General features: G+C 36.6%; 1 protein-coding gene across 1 annotated transcript in view; it reads right to left on the reverse strand.

Annotated features, from left to right (window-relative positions):
- Positions 1 to 518: 518 nt before the first annotated feature.
- The window catches only part of LOC149796036 (uncharacterized), a 43,712-nt gene continuing 16,392 nt past the window's right edge, over positions 519 to 27,838 (reverse strand). The window contains exons 2-6 of the mRNA XM_089965957.1: positions 26,899 to 27,029; positions 23,968 to 24,073; positions 23,302 to 23,439; positions 7,291 to 8,260; positions 519 to 3,212 (exon numbers count right to left, since the gene is read on the reverse strand). Coding sequence (XP_089822083.1) covers positions 2,497 to 3,212; positions 7,291 to 8,260; positions 23,302 to 23,439; positions 23,968 to 24,073; positions 26,899 to 27,029 — 2,061 coding nt within the window. The 3' untranslated portion in view covers positions 519 to 2,496. The remainder of the gene's footprint in view (positions 3,213 to 7,290; positions 8,261 to 23,301; positions 23,440 to 23,967; positions 24,074 to 26,898; positions 27,030 to 27,838) is intronic.

A 27,838-nucleotide genomic window follows, 5' to 3' on the forward strand; every position in this document is an offset into this window, starting at 1 on the left:
AGGCGTGAGAAAGAGGAAGTAAACAGAAGCAGACATGCCTAGAAGATTTTTAAAAAATTATACGAATTCTCTATTTTTCTTGGGATACCAGTGAAGGCACTTGTCCTGGACGGTACAAGCAACGAATCTAAAGACCCAAATAACAATAGTCCCTCATAGGAAACAATACATCTTTACAAATGGAAGAACATAGGTACCGACGAAAACGTCATTTGTGTTTGACACCACGAAATTAATACTCACAGAAATTGAACCCACAATGAGCCGTAATTAGCAAAGAAAGCCTTTTTGAAAAAAATAGCCATACTATCTTCAAGCTGAGATGTGTTTCTCTGTGTATATGTATGTGTGTGTGCATGTGTGTATATGTATCCGTGTAGTTGTACTGTATGTTTATATATGACAGACATTCAGTTAAATAATGTCTGTATTCTAACTGTTCTTGTGTGCATCTTGTTTTTAACGCACATTGTAAATTTATTAAGGAGAGATGAATGAAATAGAGTCTGAGACATGTCTAATGCCGACATCAATAAAAAAGACTTTATTTACTAGATTGCGAAACCATCAACAAACTTTCAATAATAAAGGCAAACTATTCGGTAGTTTTGTCAATTCTATTGTACAGTCGTGTTTTTCGTAGGCGAAATTTCCTGAAGAGAAGGAATTTGTATTGAACTAAATATATATAAATTTAATTTCTTGCAGCGCGTTTTTTTAGCACAGAGGAAAAAGCCTTGCTCCCAAACCCCTCCCCCTCTTTATTTTTCAGCTAATACCTATAATTTATAACGGCAATGCTCTTGGGAAATGCATTTGTCATGTTTTCTGTCTAATTCATAACGGCAATGCTCTTGGGAAATGCATTTGTCATGTTTTCTGTCTAATTCATAACGGCAATGCTCCCGCGAAATAAATTTGTAATGTTTCCCATCAAATTCACAATGGCAATACTCATGGGAAATGCAGTTATGTTTACGATCGATGACAACCTTTCACATCATATGTGTAAGCTGATTAAAATTGTTATATAAATGAATCGAAGGAACAGTAGGAACATCTCGAATTTGGATGGGGACCTTTTTTTTTTTTTTTTTTTTTTTTACACAAGTAAAAGAGTTCATCCGTTCTAAGCAACAACAATGTTCTTTCTTTTATACAGCATGTTGTACATCGCAGAAAATACTCTTACTTTCTTGAGAGTGGATTTGCTTCATTTAGACAAGATAAACTATTTTGCTTTGAAGAGCAGATAAGCAGTTCTTCTTTGGCATAGGTCCAAGGACACAAAAAAACCAATAAGAACATTTTCTTTGCCTGTTCTTGTAATACATAATATATTTTTACAGTGTAGGCATTAAATATTTCAGAAAATACACTTATAACATTTTAAATTATCAAATGACCTAAAACAAAGTAAGCTCTTTTTTCAATAGTTGACTTATTTTCATAAAGTGAAAATAGTCATGCAGAGCTAGCAATCATCTGAGAGATTCACGCCGGAAGTAAACGTAGCTGTATATTTTCAAATCCAAATCATTCCCTATTATGGATATATCACTCAAAAAGATCAAAGAAAATTATATTTTATTTAAAACTTCCCAAAGAAATACACATTCCTTTGTTAATAGCTAGGATTGCAAGAGGAGAATAACTTTTTCTTTAAATCTGAACCCTCGTGCAAAAGTACGAAAATGTGTAGACGAACCCTTGGAATAAAAGGTTGCACAATGGGCGTCTATGATTGTCGATAAAATCTTTAGACAAGGGATTGTTTTTACGGCCAGGTTTGTTAGTTCTAGCTTGAAGTCCTTTGTTAATATTTTCTAATTTGCCTGTGATATAGCACAACATATTGTCTCTATTCAGAAAGAATATTCTCGTATCTTTGAATTTAGACTTGAGGTAATTAGTTTGAATTTACTTTGGCAAAGTCTGGAGAAAGGAGATCTGAGGTACAACAGCTTCAGATAGTTTCACTTTGTGGCACGAAACTGCAAATCTTTAGTCAACCATTACGTTGTGCTCTTTACGTGGCTGCTGCGTGGAGATATTTTATATGATAAAAGATTCCGCACAATTACAGTTATCCTAACATGATGCAAGTGGAGAGAGGAATCGGTATAAACAGGGGCGTGATCCTGTCCTTTTCTTAAGATTTTAAGTATTATGGTAAGTACACTGTATTTGCATGTAAACAAAACATATCTCAGCTTATACAGTACCTTAGAGGACCACATTGATACAATGACTCGAAGGTTCAGAAGAGTAAGTTTTATGTATATCTCTCAACACTAATAAAAGCCAAAGACCTGACTGAAAGCACATTCGGGACACAAGTATGCAACGTAGTATAATGGAAACATTTCCACATAAATTCAAAGCATTCTCTGATATTTTGGTCATTGTCAATGCAAGATTAAGTCGTAGAGTAAGTCGTGAGGGTTGCGTACCCTTGCCCCCATCCGTTGGATGCGACTGTATTCCTTGCTATTGCTAAAAGGCCGAAACACCGGCTTCGTCAACGTCGTAGTCGATGAAGTCTGGAGGGCAGAGCTCTTCCACTTTTATGTCTGACACGTGACGGACGGCCCCGAAGCATGTCATACCTTGCTGGCTGGCGTATCTGTTGGTCCCATACTGAAGGGATTGGATGGCTTGCCCCTCAGGTGTGACATCATCGCAACGGATGTCAGCCACATGACGCACAGCGCCAAATCCGGTCATACCTCTCTGACTGTCAAACTGATTGGTTCCAGATTGTAGATTGATGATGCCAGAACTCGCAGGTACGAACTGGTCAGCCCTGATATCAGCGATATGTCTAACAGCACCAAAACCTCCCCGCATTCCTTTCTGGGATGCAAACTGGTTCGTTCCAGCCTGGAGATTGATGATGGCTTGACTCTTTTGACTCTGGTCATCTGATTTAATATCAGAAACATGCCGCACCGCACCAAAACCTCCTCGCATTCCCTTCTGAGAGGCAAATTTATTGGTTCCAGCTTGAAGGGTAAGGATAGTCTGCCCCTCTTGGTTAGCATCATCAGCCTTAATATCTGCCACGTGACGAACCGCTCCGAAGCCACCGCGCATTCCCTTTTGCGAGGCAAACTGGTTTGTACCGGCCTGTAGATTGATCACACCCTGGCTTTCTTGCCTGGAATCATCAGCTTTAATATCAGCGACGTGTCTTACTGCCCCAAACCCGCCTCGCATACCTTTCTGTGAGTCGAACTTGTTTGTACCAGCTTGCAAGCCGATGATGGTGTGGCCAGCCCTCAACTGCCTGCGGGTGAATTGTCTTTTGCTCCTAGCTGTCGGCTTTGGTCCGCAGGTCGGCCCTCTAAAGCCGTTTCTCTGGGCCTGCAAACACGACAGAACAGAGAGCTGTATCGATCGATCTATGGCCGGTACTGAGGTTAGTTCAGACATACAATGAGTCCCATTTAATACACCTTCCTCATATCGTGAAGCATCTTAAAGTCCGCCCTAGTGTTTACATTCGGAGAGCATTAATTCCATTGGAAGAACATTTTTCTAATAACAAATTATTTAATATTTATCCCTAGAAGTAAAGTCCATTCATAATTGGAATTATTGTACGTAGCTTACATCTTTCTCTCGTCTAAAATTTAGTGCCTGTTTAGAACTATGTGGTGTAGTTTTTAAAAACATTTGATGCTTGAAGAATTCAAGAAACAAGTTTACGTTCGAGAGAGACAGAGAGAATACTCAAATGTTTTAAAATGTTTATTTAGACCATCATATATTTACATGTTGCCAATTAATCTACAAATTCTGAAAAGTGCAATTACAAAACAAAGTGTCATCGTATTATTCCCGTGGACGTTCATTCTTCTTTGAGCATCAACATATCTCAGTACATAAGCTTTAAAAACATTAATTCTCAAAAAGTCTAATACTAGTATATTTACACGACTTATACTCAAACCAACATTAAAATACTGCAAACTACTTGAAACATAACCTGCACTGTCGCATGTGAAATAGATAAGAAAAGCTTTAAGTGCGCATGTCTAATACTACTCGTTCAACAACAAAAAGAAGTAAACATGGCAGAAATATCTGCATCATAGTGTAAGGAAAACCAAAACCAAGTTAATATCATGCAAATGTGATACTTAAGACGCAAAGACGAAGCACAAATGAGTGACCAAATGATATCATGTCAAGAGAGAATGTGGGTGGTAAAGGTAGGTGAGTAGTATACAAACAATCTGGCAAGGATAATATTCAACGTTCTCGTTTAAAACAGGAAACAATAAAATTTCATTTTAGCAAAGCAGAAGTAACAGAAGACAATATGGTGAGTTCATCTGGAACAATATAACAGAAGTTGGCTAATTATAACATTTTCAAACAGACCAATCATATGAGTCTAAAGTTTTCCGGAAAGCTTGGAAACATTTACTTAAAACCAGTCTTTTCATTTTCATTTACATCTTTTATATAATAGGGTAGAGTGCTGGCATCTAATATGACGTTACAAGTATTTCTTGTATATATATGGGCAGAGTACGTGCAGCCGTTCTGACGTTACAAGTATTTTTGTATATATCAGGGCAGAATACTTACTGCCGTTCTGAAATTACAAAGTATTTCTTGTATATATCAGGGCAGAGTACATATGGCCGTTCTGACATTACAAAGTATTTCGTATATATATATATATATATATATATATATATATATATATATATATATATATATATATATATATATATATATATATATATATATAATATATATATAACAAATTAGTAGAGCCTGATTCAAATCGCGATCTCCTTGTAACAAGTAATTCTGAGTGATAAAAGTTCATGCTCTGGTCATGTTTCCAATCCCTAATCGACTTTTGTTAGTACCCTATCAGACACAGCGTTGCATTTCGTGTACGGGTTATCGTTGGAAACTATTTGCTACGTATGCCGTTATTCATTTTCAAAGCATGACAGTTGTAACCTGATTGGTCAATGACAATGTTAACAGAACACAACCTCGTAACAGTGTCCGTCAGATTTCATTTATGTCGGACATATCAATTCTAATTATATTACAATTAATGTTTAGTTTTTGGAATGCTACTTAAAACGATATACTAATTGAAAATATAAATTTGATAAATATGCGAACTGACTTTATCTTTCTGTCAGTCAGTCAGTAAGTCTGTCTGTCTGTCTGTCTGTCTGTATGTATGTACGTACACGTACGTATGTATGTATGTATATATGTGTGTATGTATGTATGTATGTATGTATGTATGTATGTATGTATGTATGTATGTATGTATGTATGTATGTATGTACGCATGAACAGTTCTTACTGTTGCCCTGTTTGTTTTCGGAACATCGCTTAAGTATACTGGAAGCATTGGAAGTCACCCAAAACAGTTGTAGCAGAAGAATTGACCGTTGAAACTATAAATAAATAAATTTATCTGCGCATAGATTTAGCTAAATATAGTAACATATTTCCAGCAAGAAAATCACAAGTGTTCTGCTCAGTGTCGTTCCAATACATCATATGCAAAGTAGGAACCATTCAAAGCCTGAACAAGTCTCCAATATGACGATTGAAAACCTTACAGTACCGGAACATTTTGATCTAGACAGCAGATGTTGATGATTCGGTCACTTGTGATTGATGATTCGGACACTTGAAATTAACGATTCGAACACTTGAGAGCCAAAAACTTCTATCTTTCTTGGAAAGTGAGATCAGTTAACAAGTACGTTAACGATACCATTAAATCTCATCATAATTTATCTGTTTCAATTATTATTAAAAATCGCCATGTATGTGGGAAGTCCTTTGACAAATAGAAAATGATTCCGATCTACATCTTTCTCTAAAAGCGCATATAACTCAAATATAAATGGGATTTACATGTCTTAAATTGACCGGCGTTTGAATATTAAACAAATTCTGGTCAACATTTTCGTCTTAATTATCCAGCCTGATCCGTTGCGTCCCATCAGATGTTAAGTAAAAAACATCAAAACCATTTTCCTGCTATAAATGAGCATACAGGTCATTTCATTGTTAAAACTTATAAACATATATTGTTTTGCACACAGTTACTAATAATAAGTTACCAATACCAGATATATATGTAGCTGATGTTATACTGCTATACATTTGTACTTTAATATATCAATGAGTTAATAAATTTGTACTTTCCTATGTCCATCGTTTTAGAAATATTTTACTTTTATGTGTCCTTGGTTTTGTAAATTAGTACTTTCACGTGTCCGTGGTTTTATAAATTAGTACTTTCATACATCCATTTTTTAAAATAAATTTTAACCTTCAGATGTTCATGGTTTTATAAATTTTTACTTTCAAATGTCCATGGTTTTATAAATTTGTACTTTCAAATATCCATGGTTTTATAAATTTGTACGTTTAAATGTCCATGGTTTTATAAATTTGTACTTTAAAATGTCCATGGTTTTCTTAATTTGTACTTTCAGATGTCCATTGTTTTATAAATTTGTACCTTCATATGTCCATGGTTTTATAAAATCATCAAAAGGGCAAATATTATAATGCTGATAATTTATATTTTGAAACATTAGTTAAAGGAAAACGAACGTCTTGTGACAAAATTGGTTTTATTAAGTGTAAATTGTGCAGAATATGAGATATTTAACTCTTGTTTCTGGCACTCAATAATTTTTTAATCGAGGAATTATCCGGTGCAACATGTGTAGTCGTGTTTGCTAACCCTTTAAATGTCAGTGCAGTACTACTCCGCGCCGTTATTTAGTCCATTCGGTTTTGAGAAAAGTCATCAACTAACTGAAAGTGACTTTGAGATTTTGCTACATTTTGGGAGGTTTAGATAAATTTTAAATACAACTTGATTTCATAATTAAAATTCATGCCATATAACTATTTCGTAGTCATTTCACAAGAGAATCCACCCTGATCACTATTATAAACTTTAAAAACTAACCTTTGATATTAATCGGTTGCATCTTTAAAAAGCAGAAGTAGATTTGAATTAAACTATGGTATATATTTAAAGTCACTTGGTGTATTCATTCAAGGCGCATATTAAAATTAGAGTTCGTTATCCTTTACACTATTGCAGATTAGTCACTTCTATGTATGTGTGACTGTTTAGAGCATACTTGAAAAATTCACAACGATTTTTGGACAATCAATAATCTGATGCCCCATATTCATTTCCATTCTCGTAATAATACTCGTCATCAAGGTTTGGAACAGGCAAGTCAGACACGTGTCGTGGAGTGCCTATGCGCATGCCAGACTGACTTGCGCCTTTGTTACTTCCGGCTTGTAAACCAATATATCCTTGGCTCTCCAATGTCAAGTCATCCGATCTGATATCCGAAGCATGCCTAACCCCACCAAATACCATGCCCTTCTGGGATGCGCCTTGATTGGATCCGTATTGCCCACTAATTACAGCCTGCCCTTCGAGCGATGCATCATCTGCCCTTATATCAGCGATGTGCCTAGGTTGGCCAATGCGCATGCCAGACTGGTTAGCCCCCTTGTTAGATCCTGCCTGTAAGCCAATAACTCCTTGACCTTCCATTGACATATTATCTGCTCTGATATCCGACACATGGCGAGGGGCACCAAATCTCATACCTGACTGAGAAGCACCTTTATTTGAACCAGCTTGGAGTCCAATGATTCCTTGTCCTTCTTTGGTAATATCGTCAGTCTTTATGTCAGCTATTCCTCTCGTAGCACCGATCCGCATGCCTGACTGGCTTGCTCCTTTATTAGTTCCGGCCTGCAGCCCTACAATGCCGTGGCTGTCTTGTGCCATTTCTGCCACATTTGCATTTGCCACGTGTCTTGTACTTCCAAATGACATTCCCTTTTGACTGGCACCCTTGTTGGATCCTGCCTGAAGACCAATCACGCCTTGACTGTCACGTGCCATATCTTCCGCTCTTATGTCGACGATGTGACGGGCACTTCCGAAGCTCATTCCTGATTGACTAGCACCTTTGTTAGTACCGGACTGTAAGCTTATCACACTTTGTCCTTCCCGTGACAAATCGTCAGCTTTAATATCAGCTATATGCCTTGCAGCTCCAAAGCTCATTCCTTTTTGAGACGCACACTTGTTTGTTCCGGCCTGAAGTCCAATCATGCCTTCTCCGGCCCGAAGCTGCTCGTCCGTGAAGTGACGGATATTTTTTGTTCTTGGTTTCGGGCCACAGGTGGGACCTTGAAACTGATGTCTCTGTGCCTGGAAATGAAGAAAGGCAATAATAGCTCAGGTCAAGGAGCATGATGTCAAGGTGCATGAGGTCAAAGGCAAGGTCAAAGCTGATGATTTGAGCCCCCACAGGTCATCATGGCAAGAATATCGTCTGGGCGGCAGAATGGTATTAATCCGCTGGCTGGTCGGTTCGTTATTGCATTCAAGCAAAATATCCAAGTGCAAAAGTATATTTTACATTCTCTACGTAAAGTAAACTACGACAAGCTTTGGCTTAATCGATGCTATTACAATTATTGTTGTATATAAGTGAATGGGGAATAAAAGGAGTTAGTAGTCTGGATATTCAGGTGAGCAAGCACAATAAAGTTATCTATTAAGGCAATAATTAATTCATCTGAAACGAAATGAATGCATGAGTTAGACTCTAAATTAATTGGTCGGACCACAAGGACATTAATGCAAGCTTGTTTGTTGTAACAACTTATATTTGTTATATGCCGTAATGCCGATTTGTCAAAAGACTTTTGACTATGACCCTAAGTCCATACATGCGTATTGTTTGATTCATACACATTACCATCTTGTCACTAAATCAGAGAAACATAGCTTTGAGAGAAGTTCTTAGTATATTAGTTTCTGATGTTTATATTTTCAGCGTAAATAGTGGAAGAGGAATTGCTTATTGACTGTTCGACTACTATGGTGTCGGCATATATAATATGAGCCTTGACTGATGAGCAAAAGAGAGAGAGAGAGAGAGAGAGAGAGAGAGAGAGAGAGAGAGAGAGAGTTTTGTTTGGGCGAAGTGACAATATTATTAAATATATTTTAGCCATAAACAAACAAATACTGTAGTATTTAATAAACTTTTATTCACCCTATCCATTCAATAAATATAATAATCCACGATTCATACTTGTTATCTTTTGATTAATGAAATGCTCTCTAACATTCAGAATTTGCTACGGCCAACGGCTTAAGCTCCAAGATCACCCTTCGCATCCTGATTTCTGCTTAAACGCTGCATCAAATAATGAGTGCACAACCTTCAATTAACCATTTCGTGGTCATGTATAGTTAATAAGAATTATTTTATATTTGTATGTTTGTATGACTTCCCAAATGTCTCAGTCTTAAAGTTCTCAAATAATATAATAATAACTTGTATTCAGAAATTAATATTGTTTTAGTTTAAATTAAATTCCTTTGAAAAGTATATATTTTCGCGTCACAAATCCGCATAACAGAAAAGCTTTCGATTCTTCAAATATATATTTGACTTAGAACGAACCTATATGAAAACTGATCATCAAACAGTGCATAGAATTATATACCAGGAACAGCTTGACATCTTTATGCAAATACTGCCGTCGCAGTGGATTCCATTATAACGTGATAAATGGATATGCCACATATTACTACGAGAAAACGCAGAATTAAAGCTTGAAAATATTTTACATTTCTATGGATAAAAATATAAACAGATTTAGCTTTTCTTTATTTCAAAAGAGAATAGCCTAATAACTGCTCCGTTCTGGTCTTGAAATCATTTATGGAAAAACTAATCAGAGTTTCACATCAAAAGCCACAGTTTCCAAGTAAATATAAGATAAATTAGAATGCATTGTCGTACGAAATCTTTATTATTGCTGTTCCTGTGCGTATTCTGCATCTTCTTCATTGTCAAGGACGTCGTACAACTCCTCAACCTTTATATCCGATACGTGACGCTGTGCTCCGAAACATGTCATGCCTTTCTGACTGGCAAATTTGTTTGTTCCAAACTGTAAACTAAGCACCGCAGAGCCTTCTTGAGTAGCATCGTCGCATCGGATGTCAGATATGTGTCGCACGGCACCGAACCCTCGCATTCCTTTCTGGCTGGCAAATTGATTGGTTCCAGCCTGGAGTGAAATAACTGCGTCACCCTCGCGAACAGCGTCGTCTGCCCTTATGTCGGAAATGTGCCTAATCGAGCCTATGCGCATGCCCTTCTGCGATGCAAATTTGTTAGTTCCTGCCTGCAAGGTCAAGACACCCTGGCCTTCCTTATCCTGATCATCAGCCCGGATATCAGAGATATGGCGAACAGCCCCGAAACCACGCATGCCTTTCTGGGAGGCAAATTTGTTCGAACCAGCCTGCAATCCAATCATTGTCTGTCCTGATCGCAGCTGCGCACGTGTAAATTTGCGCTTTTTGATTCTCTCACCTGCTTTGGGTCCACAAGTGGGGCCATTGAATCCGTTCCTCTGTGCCTGCAAACGGTAACAGACAACGGAGTCACCAAGTGCAAGCATTCCCATCATCCAACGATAACATGGCGATTAGGTGCGTCCTATACGATTGTCTTCCAGTGTTAGAATAGTGGAGCGTTTCATGCAGGTCACAGTTTCGTGCTACAGACTGCTCATTAGCGCTACTGTCCGTTCTTATATAACAAATACATCTAAAGATTAGCTAACAACTAGCTGATGACATTCTTCGACGATCTCATATATACGCAAGCAGACGTCCAAGGAAGCGTCATTAACAAACAGCAAAGCACAGTCAAGTACATGAAAGAACTAAGTTAACCACGTAACTAATGAGCGCAGTGTAAAATGACAGTACTCACATTGAGTTTACATTTATTTGTAGATGTGTATTACTAGTACTCACAATGGGTTTACATTTATTTGTAGATGTGTGCTACTTTGCGTCGTATATATATATATATATATATATATATATATATATATATATATATATATATATATAAGTGATTGCCAAAAGGTGTGTTTATACGTCTTTTCACAGCCGTGATCGTTTCTGTGCGTTACATTTTTTGTTTTGGCGAGAATGTAGTCAAGAGCTCTCTCTCTTTCTCTCTCTCTCTCTCTCTCTCTCTCTCTCTCTCTCTCTCTCTCTCTCTCTCATGTGCACATATTTTTGTGCATATGTTTGGATGAATCAATTTGAAGACCTTATATATAGTAATGCACTTTCCATGTCAGAGAGACAAGTCTCGCTCTGATCTTTCTAATCCTACTTATTTGCTACACATTGTATAGGAAGATTATTTAACAGTTCGCATTATGCATGCCCTGGATGATTATTTATTTTATTTGAAAACGAGGCACTGACAGTTTGCATGTAAACAAAGCATGGTAGTATTTTGTTTCATCTTAACACAAAATGACTTTGGGCATGCGCAGTGCGAAACCGTAAAATGTTTCCTGAGCTCGACATACACGCATATGGATATCTTTACTCTAACATGCAAAGCAAGCTTCATAACAATTACAGGTATTAGTTTGAAGCTGACCAATATTTATGTTAAGCTAAAGCTAAAACTTGTATAGTTTATCACGGTGCATTAGTAAGTATTTACCCCTATGGTATAATTTCCCACGGTGCAAAAGTAAGTTATTACCCACTACTGTAAGCCAATTATTGGCACGAGATATTTTTTGTTATCTATTCTAAGCTTGTTCTCTAATGAATTTGGAGCATTTCTCGCAGTGTTTACAATTTCCTTAATTTAAACATAAATGTTAAACCAATTAATTTCTGCGACTTAAGTAAAAACTTATAGGAAATGATGAGGGAATTATAAACATTAAACGAAGGGTCTGATTACATGCATTTTGGATTTCGCCGCAGTAGGATAACTACGAGGAAATGTGCTATCGAGGGCGATATTGATTGAAATGGGCAGAATGAAGTCTGAAACCTCTCCTGTAACAGAAGGCAACACTAAGTTGAGATAATTTACTTTAGGTAGCTAGACTTTTGTGCCGGAGTCCTTCACTATATACACAAATAGCTCGAGAGTGATAGATATGCAGGCAGAATGATTCGTGTAGAATTAGTTGTTTGACAGAATGTGTGTGTGTGTGTGTGTGTGTGTGTGTGAGAGAGAGAGAGAGAGAGAGAGATATTTCACCAAAAATGGAGCGATAGCTGTTCCTTAATATTTAACTAATCTATGCCATTGTGTCAAGCTTAGATGAATGCACACTTTTTGCGTGGTTTTAAAAACAATAATTTTTAGTTAGAACCATTCCTATCGTAATCATTGCACAGGTGGTATTAATTAAATTTGTAACAGTGACTGCAAATATCTCTAATATAACACTTAACAAGAATCTATCCCAGGGCCGACAAGGGGGGGGGGGACAACACTTTTTAATTTTATAAAAGAAACATTTTGTTTTAACAAAAACTAGGAAATGCCCGGGTGTATCTTACCCCGGGGCCCGTGATCGCTATATACGGCCCTGCTTGTATTGCATAGTCAAGCGTGCAGTTATACTTCAACAAGAATCGTTTCCATTCTTGTGTAATGAAGCGTGCAGTGATGGATTTATTCGGTGAAAATATATTTAGCTTTATGTTTAAAATACTTGAAATGGTATAAATTAGACCGTGGCGAACAAACTTGAATTAATTTTTAGCTCGCGTCAGATATGACATATCTCATTCTATATTTATATTATAATGTCCATTTGAAATAGTTGAGAAAAGAGACATCCATAAGTCAGTTAAATAAAGTGCACTTTATTTCTTATGACATCACGTAGAAAAGGAAAGAAAACTACTTTACAAACGGAAAGAACTATTTGACCACATGACCACATAACCAAGAATTAATGATCAATACAGACTTAATATAAATTAGCAATAAATAAAGGAGTTCAATTTTATTACAGATAGCAGGGTAAGAAGAGGGCGGGAATGAGGTCAACAATCCGTGTGGGTGGGGCTAAGCGAGGGTGGACGTGGCTGGGAAATCGAATGACGTCTTCTTTTTGTATAATCTATATCTGTTAAGTGAATAATACACAACCACACTTTGTGGTGAAACTGTAAGCTCGAAATTAGTTAGGTCTTTTGATTGCACATTCTGTCCCGAATCATCACAACTCCAGATATACACAGCGCCTACTTCCGTAAAGACTAGAATTACAAAGCGAGGATATTAAGACCACAAAATGAAATATATACACAATAAACGGAAAATAATTCGCACGTTCACAGGTCTCAATACCATTTTGAGAATTAGAAATTATGTTTAGTACAGCTTGTTCCAAGAAAAAAGTTAAAAGTCTTCGATGCATGTGGTTGTTATGGTTGTTACTGAGTGCACTTTATTCTTCCTCTTCTTCCTTTTCTTCCTTTGCTTCTCCTTTTTTCTCTTCTTGTTGCTTCCGCAGTTGTTCGGCCGCTGCTTGTTCTTGCCTAGCTGATTGGTGTTTAGTTGCATACTGTTGTCTTATTTTCTCTGCTTCTGCCGCCATTTCCGCCAATTCTTCAGGAGTTGCGTCAGCATCATCCCAGATCTCCGTGACCTTGATGTCACCAACGTGGCGATGCGCACCGAATGCGGTCATTCCCCTTTGTGAATCATATTGGTTGGTACCAGCTTGAAGGGAGATGACTGAAGCGCCCTCTTGCGTCATGTCGTCGGCTCTGATGTCAGATATATGCCTGATAGCACCAAATCCAGTCATGCCTTTCTGGGAATCGAATTTGTTGGTGCCGGATTGAAGGCTGATGATAGACGCACCTTCAGAAGATACGTCATCTGCGCGTATGTCGGAAACATGTCGAATAGCTCCAAAACCTCTCGTACCTTTCTGGGAATCATATTTGTTCGTTCCCATTTGAAGAGTGATAATGCTTTGACCTTCTTGTATGGCATCGTCAGCGCGGATGTCAGATATGTGCCTCTGGGTACCAATTCGCATGCCTTTCTGACTTGCGAATCTATTGGTTCCAGCTTGCAGGGTAAGGACAGATTCACCGTCCTTGAGAAGATTATCAGCTCTGATATCGGCACAGTGCCTCTGGGTCCCAAGTTTCATCCCCTTCTGGGAGGCAAATTTGTTGCTCCCTGCCTGTAGACCGATGATGGTTTGTCCTTGCCTGAGCTGGTTCCTGGAAAATCGCTTCTTTGCTTTCCTGGCAGTTGGCACAGGTCCACAGACGGGGCCACTAAAACTATTCCTCTGCGCCTGGAATGAGGCAAAATGTTCCCGTGGTTATTTGGCACTAGCCCGTGAACGAAACATCAAAGGTTTAGATAAAGAAACATCGATGATCGGATAAGGGATATAATCAAAGTTTAACAAAGGATGGCAATGTGAAACGTTTCCGTTTGTTAACAGGTTTCTACGGCGGGAACTCATGTACGAAAAATCGCAAAATATATGTTGTAACAACGCGATTCTGTGTGTGTAGCAATGATGTCTTTTAAAGTTTCCTGAATATTTATGCTCTTTCTCGTGCAATTTCTTTCCAGATTTGTGATATGGCCAAAACACAAAAATATTAGATCCAGAGAAAGTCGCTTTAACGCATTGAAACATGAAGACTGTTAAACCTTGAAATTACATTGTTAGTACTTTGATACATGATGTGAAAGCCGAAAATACACACGAGAAAGATACATTTACAGACGTTCAGAGATGGAGGTGTGCTGAGCTGGAAATCTAAAGGATTTCATGTTGAGAGTTTATTTTGTTTAATACTTGAATAGTGTTTTATGTGTACGAATATCAGAGGTTTTATTATGTGATACTCGAAAAAGAAAAGAAGTAGCAATAGTCAAAGTAGTAGTAGTAGTAGCAGTAGTAATAGCAACAAGAGTCCCTAAAAGCGAAAAGAGGTCCAGAAATTCAAAATAAGATCATTTCTTCCTTTTAACTGTTGAGTGTTGAAACCATTTCTAATATTCTTCAGCAATGGCAAGACTTTCAAATTAGTTGTTGTGGTGATCATATTAAATGTCAGACTGGCACCACGTTCTCTTTTAGCACAAAGTGGACAGTAGTCTTCTGGTGCAAACCTCATTCAAAATGTTGATTCCATCAGTGGGAGTAGTGACACGATTTGATGAGCCAGTCGTCATAGCAGTAAATTTTTTCTACTGGTGTGATTTTTATTTAGGACCAACTAGGCGTTATTGCTGAAAACCCCATGCTGATATAGCCATCCATATGGAGATGAGTAGAGATAACAATAATTTCTAGATATGACCATCCATTTAGAATTAGTAATAAGATTTTAAAGATGGCTGTTACCGTCATGCTGGCGCCATTATTATTTTTAAGATCACCTGGATATCTAAGAAGTTTTCTGGCGAAAACTCTACGTCAGTATGATTTTCAGTTCAAGTAGAGTTGTGATAACACCTTGTTTAAAATGGCTGTCATGGCGGCTATATTTGATGACAGATTGGCATCATATTTATTTAGGACCGGCTAGACATAAGCTATTTTTCAGTGAAAACCCGAGTCTGATACGACCATATTCATAAGAAGTAGCGATTACAAGAATTTTTTAGATGGCTGTCATGGCGACCATATTGAAGATCAGATCGGCACCAGTTCCATTAAAGATCAACTAAATATGATGAGTAATCGTTTTGTGACAACCTCATGTTGGTGTGACCATCAATTCATGAGATGTATCAATAGCAAAATTTTCAAGATGACCGCCGTGGTGGCCATACTGGATGTCAGAGCAGCACTAGTTTCATTAAGGACAAACTAGACAATGGGATGAATGTGTGCGTTTAAAGTTTCAATGCAGTCTTCCAAGTAGTTTGGGAAGAGTAGCGATAACAAACTTGTACTGACGGATAGACGCAAGGTTATTTTGGCGGACAATATACCATTCTATAAATTCTTCTGGACTACGACTAGTAGAGTTTAGAACGAGAAAAAAAAGATGAGAAAAATAAAAAACAAAATGAAGAGTACCCTAAGAAAAAAGACAATCGGTAGGAAAGGAAGACGTGAAACATGACATGATGAGAAAAAGTAGAATAACAAGAATTCCTACTGCAGTTCAAATTACACTAAAAAACAAGCGAAAGATCTAATCTCACAACGCAAGGGTTGTATTTATGTTCCCCTTTCAGTTATGTTTGCACAACCATTTTAAAGTTTAACTAGATTTCAAAATAGGATAGTGTCGTGAATGATGGAAAAATATATTTAGATTTATTTATTTACCATAGGAAGAATATTACTTAAAAAATAAAAATCTATGTAACGATATGGAACTCACTTGTCTATGACTCAATACGATTTTGCTGACCTCAGTTTATTTTTATGAATTCGCCTTGTCTGTTTTCGTTTTCTTTGTGGGTATTCTTACCATTTCTTTATTGTTACTTGTACTTTTTGTACAATTTCAATATGTCAAAATTGTTCATCTATGTCGACGTTGCAATATTTTTGCAAGGTGCATGTACCTTCATTTGAAGAATCTAATGGACTGCACCACAACAGAATTAGCATAACAATATGAAATGCACCACAACAGTCTTAGAACGACAAGTATGGATTGCATCACAACAGGTTTAGCATGAAAGTATGAACTGCATCACAATAGTCTTAGCATCACAGTATGGATTGCATCACAACAGTCTTAGAACGAAAGTGTGGATTGTACTACAACAGTGTTAACATGACAGTATGGATTGCACCACAAAAGTCTTAGCATGACAGTATGGATTGCACCATACTAGTCTTAGCAAGACAGTATGGATTGCACCACAACAGTCTTAGATGACAGTATGGATTGCACCACAACAGTCTAAGCATGACAGTATGGATTGCACCACAACAATCTTAACATGACAGTATGGATTGTACTACAACAATCTTAGCAAGACAGTATGGACTGCACCACACTAGTCTTAGCAAGACAGTGTGGATTGCACTACACTAGTCTTAGCATGACAGTATAGACTGCACTGCAAATGTCTTAGCAAGACAGTACGGATTGCACTACAACAGTCTTAGCAAGACAGTAAGGATTGCATCAAAAACGTCTTAGAATGACAATATGAAATGCACCATAACAGTCTAAGAACGATAGGAATGGATTGCACCAAAACAGTCTTAGAACGACAGTGTGGGTTGCACCACAACAGTCTTAGCATGACAGTGTGGATTGCACTGCAAAAGTCTTGACATGACTGCATGGATTGCACCACAAGTCTTAGAACGCCAGTATGGATTGCGCCACAGAATTCTTGACATGACTGTATGGATTGCACCACAACAGTCTTGGCATGACAGGATTGATTGCACCACAATAGTCTTAGCATGACAGTATGGACAGCACCAGAAACGTCTTAGCACAACAGTATGGATTGCACCACAACAGTCTTAGCAAGAGAGTATGGATTGCACCACAACAGTCTTACCATGACAGTATGGATTGCACCACAACAATCTTAGCATGACAGTATGCATTGCACCATAACAGTCTTAGCACAACAGTATGGATTGCATCACAACAGTCTTAGTATGACAGCATGGATTGCACCACAACAGTCTTAACATGACAGTATGGATTGCACCATAACAGTCTTAGCACAACAGTATGGATTGCATCACAACAGTCTTAGCATGACAGTATGGGTTGCACCACAACAGTCTTAGCATGACAGTATGGATTGCATCACAAAAGTCTTAAATGACAGCATGGATTGCACCACAACAATCTTAACATGACATCATGGATTGCACCACAACAGTCTTAGCATGACAGTATGGATTACAACACAAAAGTCTTAACATGACAGTATGGATTACACCACAACAGTCTTAACATGACAGTATGGATTACACCACAAAAGTCTTAAATGACAGCATGGATTGCACGGCAACAATCTTAACATGACAGCATGGATTGTACCACAACAGTCTTAGTATGACAGTGTGGATTACACCACAAAAGTCTTAACATGACAATATGGATTGCACCACAAAAGTCTTAACATGACAGTATGGATTGCACCACAAAAGTCTTAAATGACAGCATGGATTGCACCACAAAAGTCTTAACATGACAGTATGGATTGCACCACAACAATCTTAACATGACAGTATGGATTGCACCACAACAGTCTTAGCATGACAGTATAGATTGCACCACAAAAGTTTTAACATGACAGTATGGATTGCACCACAACAATCTTAACATGACAGTAAGGTAAACTGATATGACTGTAACCTTTATCCTTCCGAAGAATAATTACATATATGACCGAAGAATAATTACATATTTGATGTGTGTTATGGTGTTGGTTTGTTCAGTGACATATATTACTACCTTTAATAACGTTATCGTTATCGCTATTTTCTTCAAGAATATTACCCATAAGAAACTCGGATATTAAAATCTATGCTTATTTGTTATGGATATTTGAGGTTGTATGTATACTGAACAAATTAATATAACTTGAGTTAAAATCAATTGATGGAATATGATAACAAAATGAAATGGCATACAAAATATTAATATTACACTATGATCAGCACACGACTATAGAAATGAAATTGGAAAGGCAACAAACCTGTAACTCAAAAGGTCCAAAGGGTATCCGAATGATTCTTAAACCACACGTAATTCACTCGGCAAAGTCATACTTTTGTATCTCCAATCACTTGGTCTCACATTACGACGGAGAATGGAGGAAGGGGTCAAACCAACGGTTAGAGATGAGTATGTTAAACGACGTTGCGCATGCTTGCTTACTTTTAGACATTTTGAACTAAAATGAAATTTGCAGTAGGTTTTCACTGCGTCTGCTTCAGGAAGAATTTCCTGTGGTTGAAGGATTTCGTGTAACACTCGTATAGTACAATATGGCCTCGGAAATTGATGTATAATATATCGCTTTGGTAATTACCTTGCTGTGTTTATTTAATAACAACAATAAATATGCAACGCACATTGAAGATTTGGAATGCAAGCGTTTCCAAATTCCATGGTTTGTATTATCAATCCCGTACGGCAAGTAGAACTCATACATGCGCGACGGTTTGCCTTAGCAATTCCCTACGGCAAGCAGAAATTATGCATGCACTATGATTTGCCTTAGCAATTCATTACGGCAAGTAGAAATCATATCTGTACCATGACTTGCATTAACAATCCCCTACGGCAAGTAGAAATTATACATGTACCATGGTTTGCATTAGCAATTCCTTACGGCAAGAAGAAATCATACATGTGCCGTGATTTGCATTAGCAATCCCCTGCGGCATGTAGCGATTATGCATGTACCATGGTTTGCCTTAGCAATTCCTTACGGCAAGTGAAAATCATACATGCACCATGATTTGCATTAGTAATCCCCTACGGCAAGTAGAAATTATACATATACCATGGTTTGCCTTAGCAATTCCTTACAGCAAGTAGAAAACGTATATGTACCATGATTTGCATTAGCAATCCCCTATGGCAAGTAGAAATCATACATGCATGATGGTTTGCCTTAGGAATTCCCTACGGCAAGTAGAAATCATGCATGCACCATGATTTGCCTTAGCAATTCATTTTGGCAAGTAGAAATCATACATGTACCATGACTTGCATTAGCAATCCCCTACGGCAAATAAAAATCATACATGTACCATGGTTTGCATTAGCAATCCCCTACGGCAAGTAGAAATCATACATGTATGGTTATGACATAAGCCAATCTGTGTTAAGCAGCAGTTTCAGGAAAAGATAAAGATAGTGCCATTTAAGACAAGAGTCTGCTAAATTCAGGTTAACTTCTTTCGAAATATGGCTCTTCGAAATTGTAGAACGTGAATGTTCAAGATGGGTTATTGTTTAATGACAGTGCCTTTCCTGGCAGATTTGGTTTTATGTGAAATACGTAACTTTTTCATTGATGGAACGGTTGATCGTATTACGCATGCTTTCAGGACAAACTTATTTTAGAATGAGCACTGTTACGTAGCCACTGAAGGAAATGTCATGTACTCCTGGAATGAAATGGGTGATTTATTGCGAACCTTTTGTATAACTAATCCATGTATCTCACAAGGCGTTTGAACTTGAGTTATACCAGATTATCCGTTCCCCTTGTAGTTCAATGGTTCAAAACATGACACTATTAAGTGAATGGCTACATTTTGTTTTTATATTGCGTGATACTAGATTTTAATATGTATTCCATCCAAGGTTTGCAGAGTAATTTCACTTGAATTGGAGCTCGTACAGCGAAATATGACCAATCGCCAAATTTTAGTAGAACTGTAACATGGGATCCGTAATCTTATCATGACATAATCACTAGCATTTTGCCGATCACAAACCGCTCTTTGTTGTTGGTCTGCTCATTTGAAGTGGCAATTTATGATGATGACCAGATAGTATAGGTAATGGTTGTTAAGAGTTATTACTAAGATTTTCACGATAAAATTTTATGATCGAATCATTTGAGACACTTGAGCGAGCAAGCCATTTTTCGCGGGGGGAGGGGGTTGTATCTTCCGAGAGAATGGCTCGAGGATATAACATCATGGTTACCGCAAGGCCGCTGGCTGGTAGCATAATGTAATCACAGACACACCAAAATGACGAGGAATCTGGTACCGCTAAATTTAAAGAAAAATAGCTTTAAGGCCAGACTGTATTGTAAACCACCACATTTTTATTTTGTCAGAATTTCGTAATGATTGGTTTCCACCCGCATTGGAATGTATACTTGTCGAGTGACTGTCGGAAATGTTTGTAATCAGAGCTAAACATCTAAGAGTAAGCATAACTAGCTACGTATGCATGCATGCTGGGTAAAATTCTAAATTATTCTATAAATAGATTATATCACTTACACAATACTGAAGTGTGAGATAGCAGGCGTTATTATAACTTGGTAACTCGAACACTCTCTAAGAAGAAGCTTCGCTTCTAAATCTTGTTCTAAAAGACATTTGATAAAGTCATCAAACAACAAGTCTGGACAAAAGCTTGCATTAGATCGATCATAATCCCCAGTATGATGGATGCGTGATAAATGCTTGACTACCATTGTGTAAGGTTTGTTATAACCGATGAAAGAGAAACAAGATTTCAAATGAATCAATATTTTCGGCTCTGGAAGATTATATTGGTGACTGCGGTCTACTGGTCGGTATGTGAAACTAACAGAGTATTTAAAACATATTTGAAGTAGAAAATCACTTCATTGTTGAACAAGATCTAAGCAGGGCGATGAGATCATAAATCTTGAACGATTACGATGCTACTCCCTAAAAAGCTTTCAACTTATCGAAGTCTTATTCTTTAAATGTGAGCACTGAACTGTAACTAATGGAGAGAACCGGATGATGAAAAATTACATTAAATCGCACCCAAGCGTAAAAATCTTCATGTAAGTACCCACCATTGGAATTACAGGGCATGATCACGAGTTCGATATCTGTCTATACAAAATATAAAAGAGATCCTGTAAAAAGGGATTTTTAATAGACTGTTCATGTCATCATTTAAAATCGTAAGCGTCCAAATTATTTCTTTCAAAAAGATTTTAAACTCCTGTTTATAACCTGACTGAGAATGTTAGATTCGATGTTGGCCATAGCTTATCAAGCAATCATCACCAAAACTCAGTCCGAATTTAATTATCACCGAAGAAGTTGTTCCTTACAGATATCTGACTGATTGTTTGTCTATGAACTGCCTGACACAGCGATTCACAGGTCGGGCTTGATATTCATTTGAATTCTTATGAATTTGGACTGGGTGAAGACTAAATAGCTTGCTGTATACGTTGACAGGTGTTAGAGATTTCGTTTTGTTTGTTTGTTGTTTCGTTTTCTGTGGTCGTACGTTATTATCACAGATGAATAAGAAATCCCACCTGTTTGATCAATCCCAACTACGCCTGTAACCCTTTCTAGTTGAAACAGACGAGCTTAGAGCTATGCCTTAAAGGAAGGTAAATTAGTCCTTTAGAAAAGTATTTTCAAAATAATTTTAAATTTATTGGGAAAAACCAAGGCAACAAATCAAACATTACCCTTATATCTATGATCAATTAATTTTCAAAGGAAATTACACGTTAATTTCCTCTACCAATCATATATACGAGTACGAAGTGCATAGTCGCTGTTGGGGTCTGATTCATAATTAGGACTCAGCATGGTGAGTTCTGGACATATTTTGTTGTTGAAGACTTCAGTCTCTTTACTTCTATAATGGTATATATAGGCAAGCAAGAACGAATTACACACATTTACGATTAACATTTAAGATACAAGAAGTGTCGTAGTTTCAAGGTCCTTCCTCAATTTAAGAGCCGTTTTAGTGTAGGTAATTTTTTTTCTAAAATCAATTTCCAGACTAAAGAATAATTTAAATTGTGGCGTTCGAGAAGATAGAAAAGATAATATTGTGCCCTTTATATTTAAATCACCTTTTGGCATAGTTGCATTAAAATGTAAAGTTCGAGAAACTTGTTAAATCCCCACTGTCACACTTTCGTGCGGACAGGCGGTGGTACACCAGCTGTATTAGTGGCCTGAAATTAAAGCATATGCTGAAGAAAAATAAAATTGTTACAAAAGCTGTCATATGACTCGGACCAAGCTTTCAGACGATTCAGACCAAGCTGTCAATATGTCACCAATAACAACATTAACAAACAAGGAAGAAACAAACAGTATTAGTATAAATGCATAGCAAGGCATATTATGATTTTTTTCTCAATATTTCTGAGGTTTTTAATGAAAAAATGAGACTATGTTCAGTCGATTCTCAAGGAGCTGGAACGTGAAAAAAAATAAAATTTTATCGTCATAAACATGGCGCACATCTCAGCCATAACATAAAGAAGTGGTCACGTTTAAAATTAAAACCATATTTCGAAATTATTAACTTAATATTTGAAACTTTTGTTTCCGAGTACATCAAAACGAAGATGCCTGCAAGTTATGTATGCCTTCCTGTGCAAGTTCATCATCAAAAACGAAATAGATAAAATTACGTTCAAGAAAATAGTGCAATTGATAATTGATTTATATCAAGCGAATTTACTAACTATATTTATATCAAACAATTATTATTAATCTTTAAATCAATGACAATTATCATATTGAAAATCGCAATATCAAGATCAGTTTTTCATTAATTGAGGCATTAATCACAAAATATCACTTCAAAAGCTACAGTGCGTCAGTCAAGCACAACGTGCTTGTAAAACTAGGATGCAGAAAAGTAACAAAGGTTTCCAGGGGGGACACAAGATATAAAGCGTCACCTACCTCAGATCCCAGTTGGAGAACGGTTGCCAACACCATAGCCAAATTCCTGGCTTCAAATAGATCTACGCTAGCAAAGAGGCCATTTTCTGGCACTCCATAGGCTTTAGCAGCCTTCAGAAAGTTTTCTATGTTCTCCATCTAAAAGAAAATAAACAATTTTTTCTTGCTATTTTATGTCTATCCCGCCATTGCACATGATAGTAATAAAAAAACTGAATACTTCTTTGCGAAAATTAAAACAATGAACAGTACGTCTAAGAATGAAAAAGGACATTTGTAAACTTACTTCTACGATCAAATTTCTGAGATTACACAAAAAATAAGAGTTATATGTCATAGCATGCTAAACCTTAACGAAGTATATTGGTCAATGGTAGACTTTCTGTAACATAGAATAAATTCTCTTCATTTTCTACTTTAGTTTTAATAAGATATTTGGTGAAAATATCGCTTTCAACTTTAATCTCAAGCACGATTTTTGTTGTATAGGTTTGTGATCTGAGATAAACTTTCTCTCGTTTGAATACATGCAAACACTGGAGAGCGTGTATTTTTAATGTATGTATGTATGTATGTATGTATGTATGTATGTATGTATGTATGAATGTATGATGGAGAGATTGGTAGGTAGGTAGGTAGGTCATTAGTTAGGTAGACTGTATTTACCTGCTTGAAAGATTGTTCACTCTTACTGGCATTAAGTTTAAGAAAGGCTTCACTTCCGGATGGGCGTTTGTCTGCGGGAGTTCCTTCTATTACCTTCTTTACAAGGCTAAAAAAAATGATAATAGTTGTATTGGTAGCAGTAAATACTACTATTACTACTAATTGTTATTATTATTATTATTATTATTATTATTATTATTATTATAACTGCTCGGCTAGTGTAAGACAAGGTTGTGTTTTATCACCTGTCTTATTTTCATTATTTCTAATGATTGAAAGATACACATTTCTGACCAGAATAGGGTGCAACATTAGATTTGCTAAATTATTATTTGCACTGGTTATTTGCACTGTTATATGCACATAATGTGGTTGCCTTGGCTGAAACTGGTACTCAACTTCAGCGAAAGTAAATAGACTGAAGAAATACTGCAATTTCTGGAAAATAAAAGTAAACCTAGAAAAAAGCTAAGATTGTAGTTTTTCGAAAAGGGATATATTTTAGAGGATATGATAGAGATAGTATCTTATTACTGATATCTTGGTTGTTATTCTCTTCTTAAAGTTCATGGTATATGTGTACAAAAAAATGCTAGCAGCACAATTGGAAAAGGCACTTTATAGTTTGAAAACTAGACTAACGGTTTGGTAAGCTGTCATAAAAAAAACTCAATTCCAAATATATGACCCTAAAATAGAACAAATTTTGAATTATGGATCATAATTTTGGGTTTTTCTACAAAGCGAATGACATTGAAGTTGTACTTACTTTTGTAAATATATCATTGGTATTACAAAACACACTCCAAACGTTTTTATCTATGGTGAGTAGAATGTCAATGTAAGTAGTAAGATATAGAAGAATTCTCAAGTACTGGTTTAAATTATTACAGATGACTGATTACAGATTCCAAACACAAAGCTATAATCTACGGCTGACGTGTGACCAACACTAATTCTTGGGTAAATAATGTTTAAAATCTACTGTTTTCATACGGAATGAGAGAAGTTTGGGTTAATCAAGGGGTGGGTGACAAGAAACTATTTTTTTTTCATTATGTTTAAACAATGTTGTGAAGAATTTTTTTTCAACAAGAACTAAATGGAGAGTTAAAGGAGGTGGATAGATTACGATTCTATAACAAGATCAGAACTCTTCACGCATTCTTAGCTTGTTTTGCGTGTTCAGAAATGGAACGCTTCGCATAATGGCAAAAAAAACCCCCAAAAACAGGTAGGTATAAAAAAAAATAGCCACTATGCTGAAAGATTTTGCCTTTTTGTGCAGATAGGGAATGTCAGTTTCACTGTGCTGTTAAATGTCCCATGTATGATAACCTGAGAAAGGCTTATGTATCTTCATACCTTTATTTTAATTAAAGTCACATCATGTTTTATAACTTTATCCAGAGAATCAATACTAATATACTTAATACTTTCTCTATTTAGTTAGAGAGTCGGTGTGTTACCCCTAGAATTGTTATGTTTGTAGTTGTACCGTATTTTAATACATGTATGTAATCTGGGTCAGTGGCCAATTTTTCAAGTAAAGATTATTATTATTATTATTATTATTATTAGAGTAGTAGTAGTAATAGTAGTAGCATGGAATTCTTTAGTTGTCAATCAACAGTCTACGCATATTCACAGAAGATATTATGCTACATAAATTGCAATCCTCTGTAAGACAGATCAAATTAAAACCTGTACCTGCCTGATGTTTATACATTCAACAATATATCACGAAACTAAGATCACTATATGCCTTGTATCAAAAGATCTGATATACGTGAATTTAGAAATGTTGCATATGTGTTTTTCGTTTCGTCCACATATAAATTAATGCTTACTTTGTATGTATTTTCATCATGAATTGTAATGATCTTAGCGAAATAAAGTTAGAGTGTTAGTAATTTTTTTAAGATTTAGTTTTCAATATTATCTGTCATTACTTCAGGAAAAGAAGGTACTAGCCTTAGTAGGCAAACTTTATAGAAAGAAGCAAGTTAGTTTCAGATTCAGGCACTGATAAAACTGGGCAATTTTTGTAAACTATCAGAATAGTTTGTTCGTGGTGCTGAGGGTAAATACCTTCATTATCTAGAATTTAAACAAATCCTAACGCAGACAACCAAAACGGCAGTTGCATATTTCATCAACCGGTCAAGGTCACTGCCGTTGGCATGAAATTTTAAGTCGAGCTATCAACTTTGAGAACGATTTATCAGCACAGTTTATAAAAGCATATCTTGATGCAAAAGCTTTTGGTATTGGGTGCTCATTAGAGAAATTTTTAATTCTTTCTTAAACTTTAGGGTCTATCTGTTTGTAAAACAATGTACTGTTGCTGGAGTTATATCATAGATTCCCATATCTTATGGGTCATAAGCATTAAAAATTACCTTCCCCTGAACAACTGTCTACTACCTATTCTAGAGCGCCAGCTTCCGTGAGAAGCCCTTTTAAAATTTCAGGGATTCTTTTAAGCCTAAGAGGAATTCATAAACGAATAGACAAAGTATTTATGGAAAATATAAAGAACTTCTAAGACCCAGTTTTCTAATAGGTGCGAAGCCCTTGCCCCTGAAACAAAATGGTGGAATGGTAGAAAGTTGACTGCAATGATATCGGAACTACTTTTGTCGTGAGTTATATCTAGCAGAACACTATCAATATTTAATATAATCCAATGGCTACAGAGTTTTGGATCGTGCCTTCAGCGTCCGTGGGGAAGTGATGTGAAGTATCCATCCTCGCCAGAAGACTTATTTCCCTAAACACGGTGTTGAGCTTCAACCAAGAGAACTGAAGTATTGCTAAGAAGATTAAATCCAAAACAAATTTGTACGTGTTGCCTTTGAAACATGATCCAGAACTTTTCCATGCATGGTCACGATATTGCTTTTTGAACCGAGCATTATCCCTACTTACCTGAAAAGTATATAGCCATCTTTGAGTGCCTTCTCTACTTCGTACATTCCTTCTGGTATTTCATCTCCTGTAATTTTCTTGATCCAGTTCCGGACTTCAGCCTCAGCAGCCGGGTCGTATTTAGCTGTCACCTGGTGGGAAGAATGGGAAAAATTATAAATGCTATACGACGTACCAATCGATAAGTAAGTTGACTTTTACAAAACATAAAAACTATTATTCAGTTAAATGTCGAATTCTAATAATAATTTAGAAGGTAATTTTGATCTTCCTTCATTTATTTATTTATTTATCTATTTACCTATCTTGTTAATTTAACAGGTACACAATTGTGTAATCAGGTCCCGTCCCCTGAATATGCATAGAGAAAGAAAACAAATCAGTACTATTGGATTTATTATAATTTGAGGTCCTTGAAGATTTAAACAAAAGCAACACAATATCTAACTTTTAGCGTCATGAAAGCTTTAAGAAAATTGGATCTGCATAAATAAAATTCGAGTAAAGCCTTTTTGAATAAAATACATTCGTAATATGTATTATATTCTTTTGCTTCTTTATGACATAGTTATTGCTTGGCCTGTTTTGGGAGTCGTCTTAGCCTAATCACTAAAATGTTGCGTGCGTTCATTCAAGAATCCAGCCTGCAAGGCTGCATATTAGTAACCGAATATTCGTGTTCGAAGAAGCGAAAACAGACACTGCTGAGAGCAACACATTATTGGAATCCATTCCCTCCATTGCTTTATGGGGGAAGTGGTGCCTAGAGGTCTTGATGCCCTTTCTTACCTAGTGCACATATTTTATATATAAACTCATTACTTTGCCGACTCGCACAATATAACTCCGCATGAAGAGAGTGCCAAATTGCCCGATATGGTGGCATGACGTTATTGAGTAAGATGAACAAATTCATATTCTGCCATATAAATTTCTTGTA

The sequence above is a fragment of the Sinohyriopsis cumingii genome, chromosome 7 (assembly GCF_028554795.1).
Source record: "Sinohyriopsis cumingii isolate HCF-2022 chromosome 7, ASM2855479v2, whole genome shotgun sequence".
NCBI lineage: Eukaryota > Metazoa > Mollusca > Bivalvia > Unionida > Unionidae > Sinohyriopsis > Sinohyriopsis cumingii.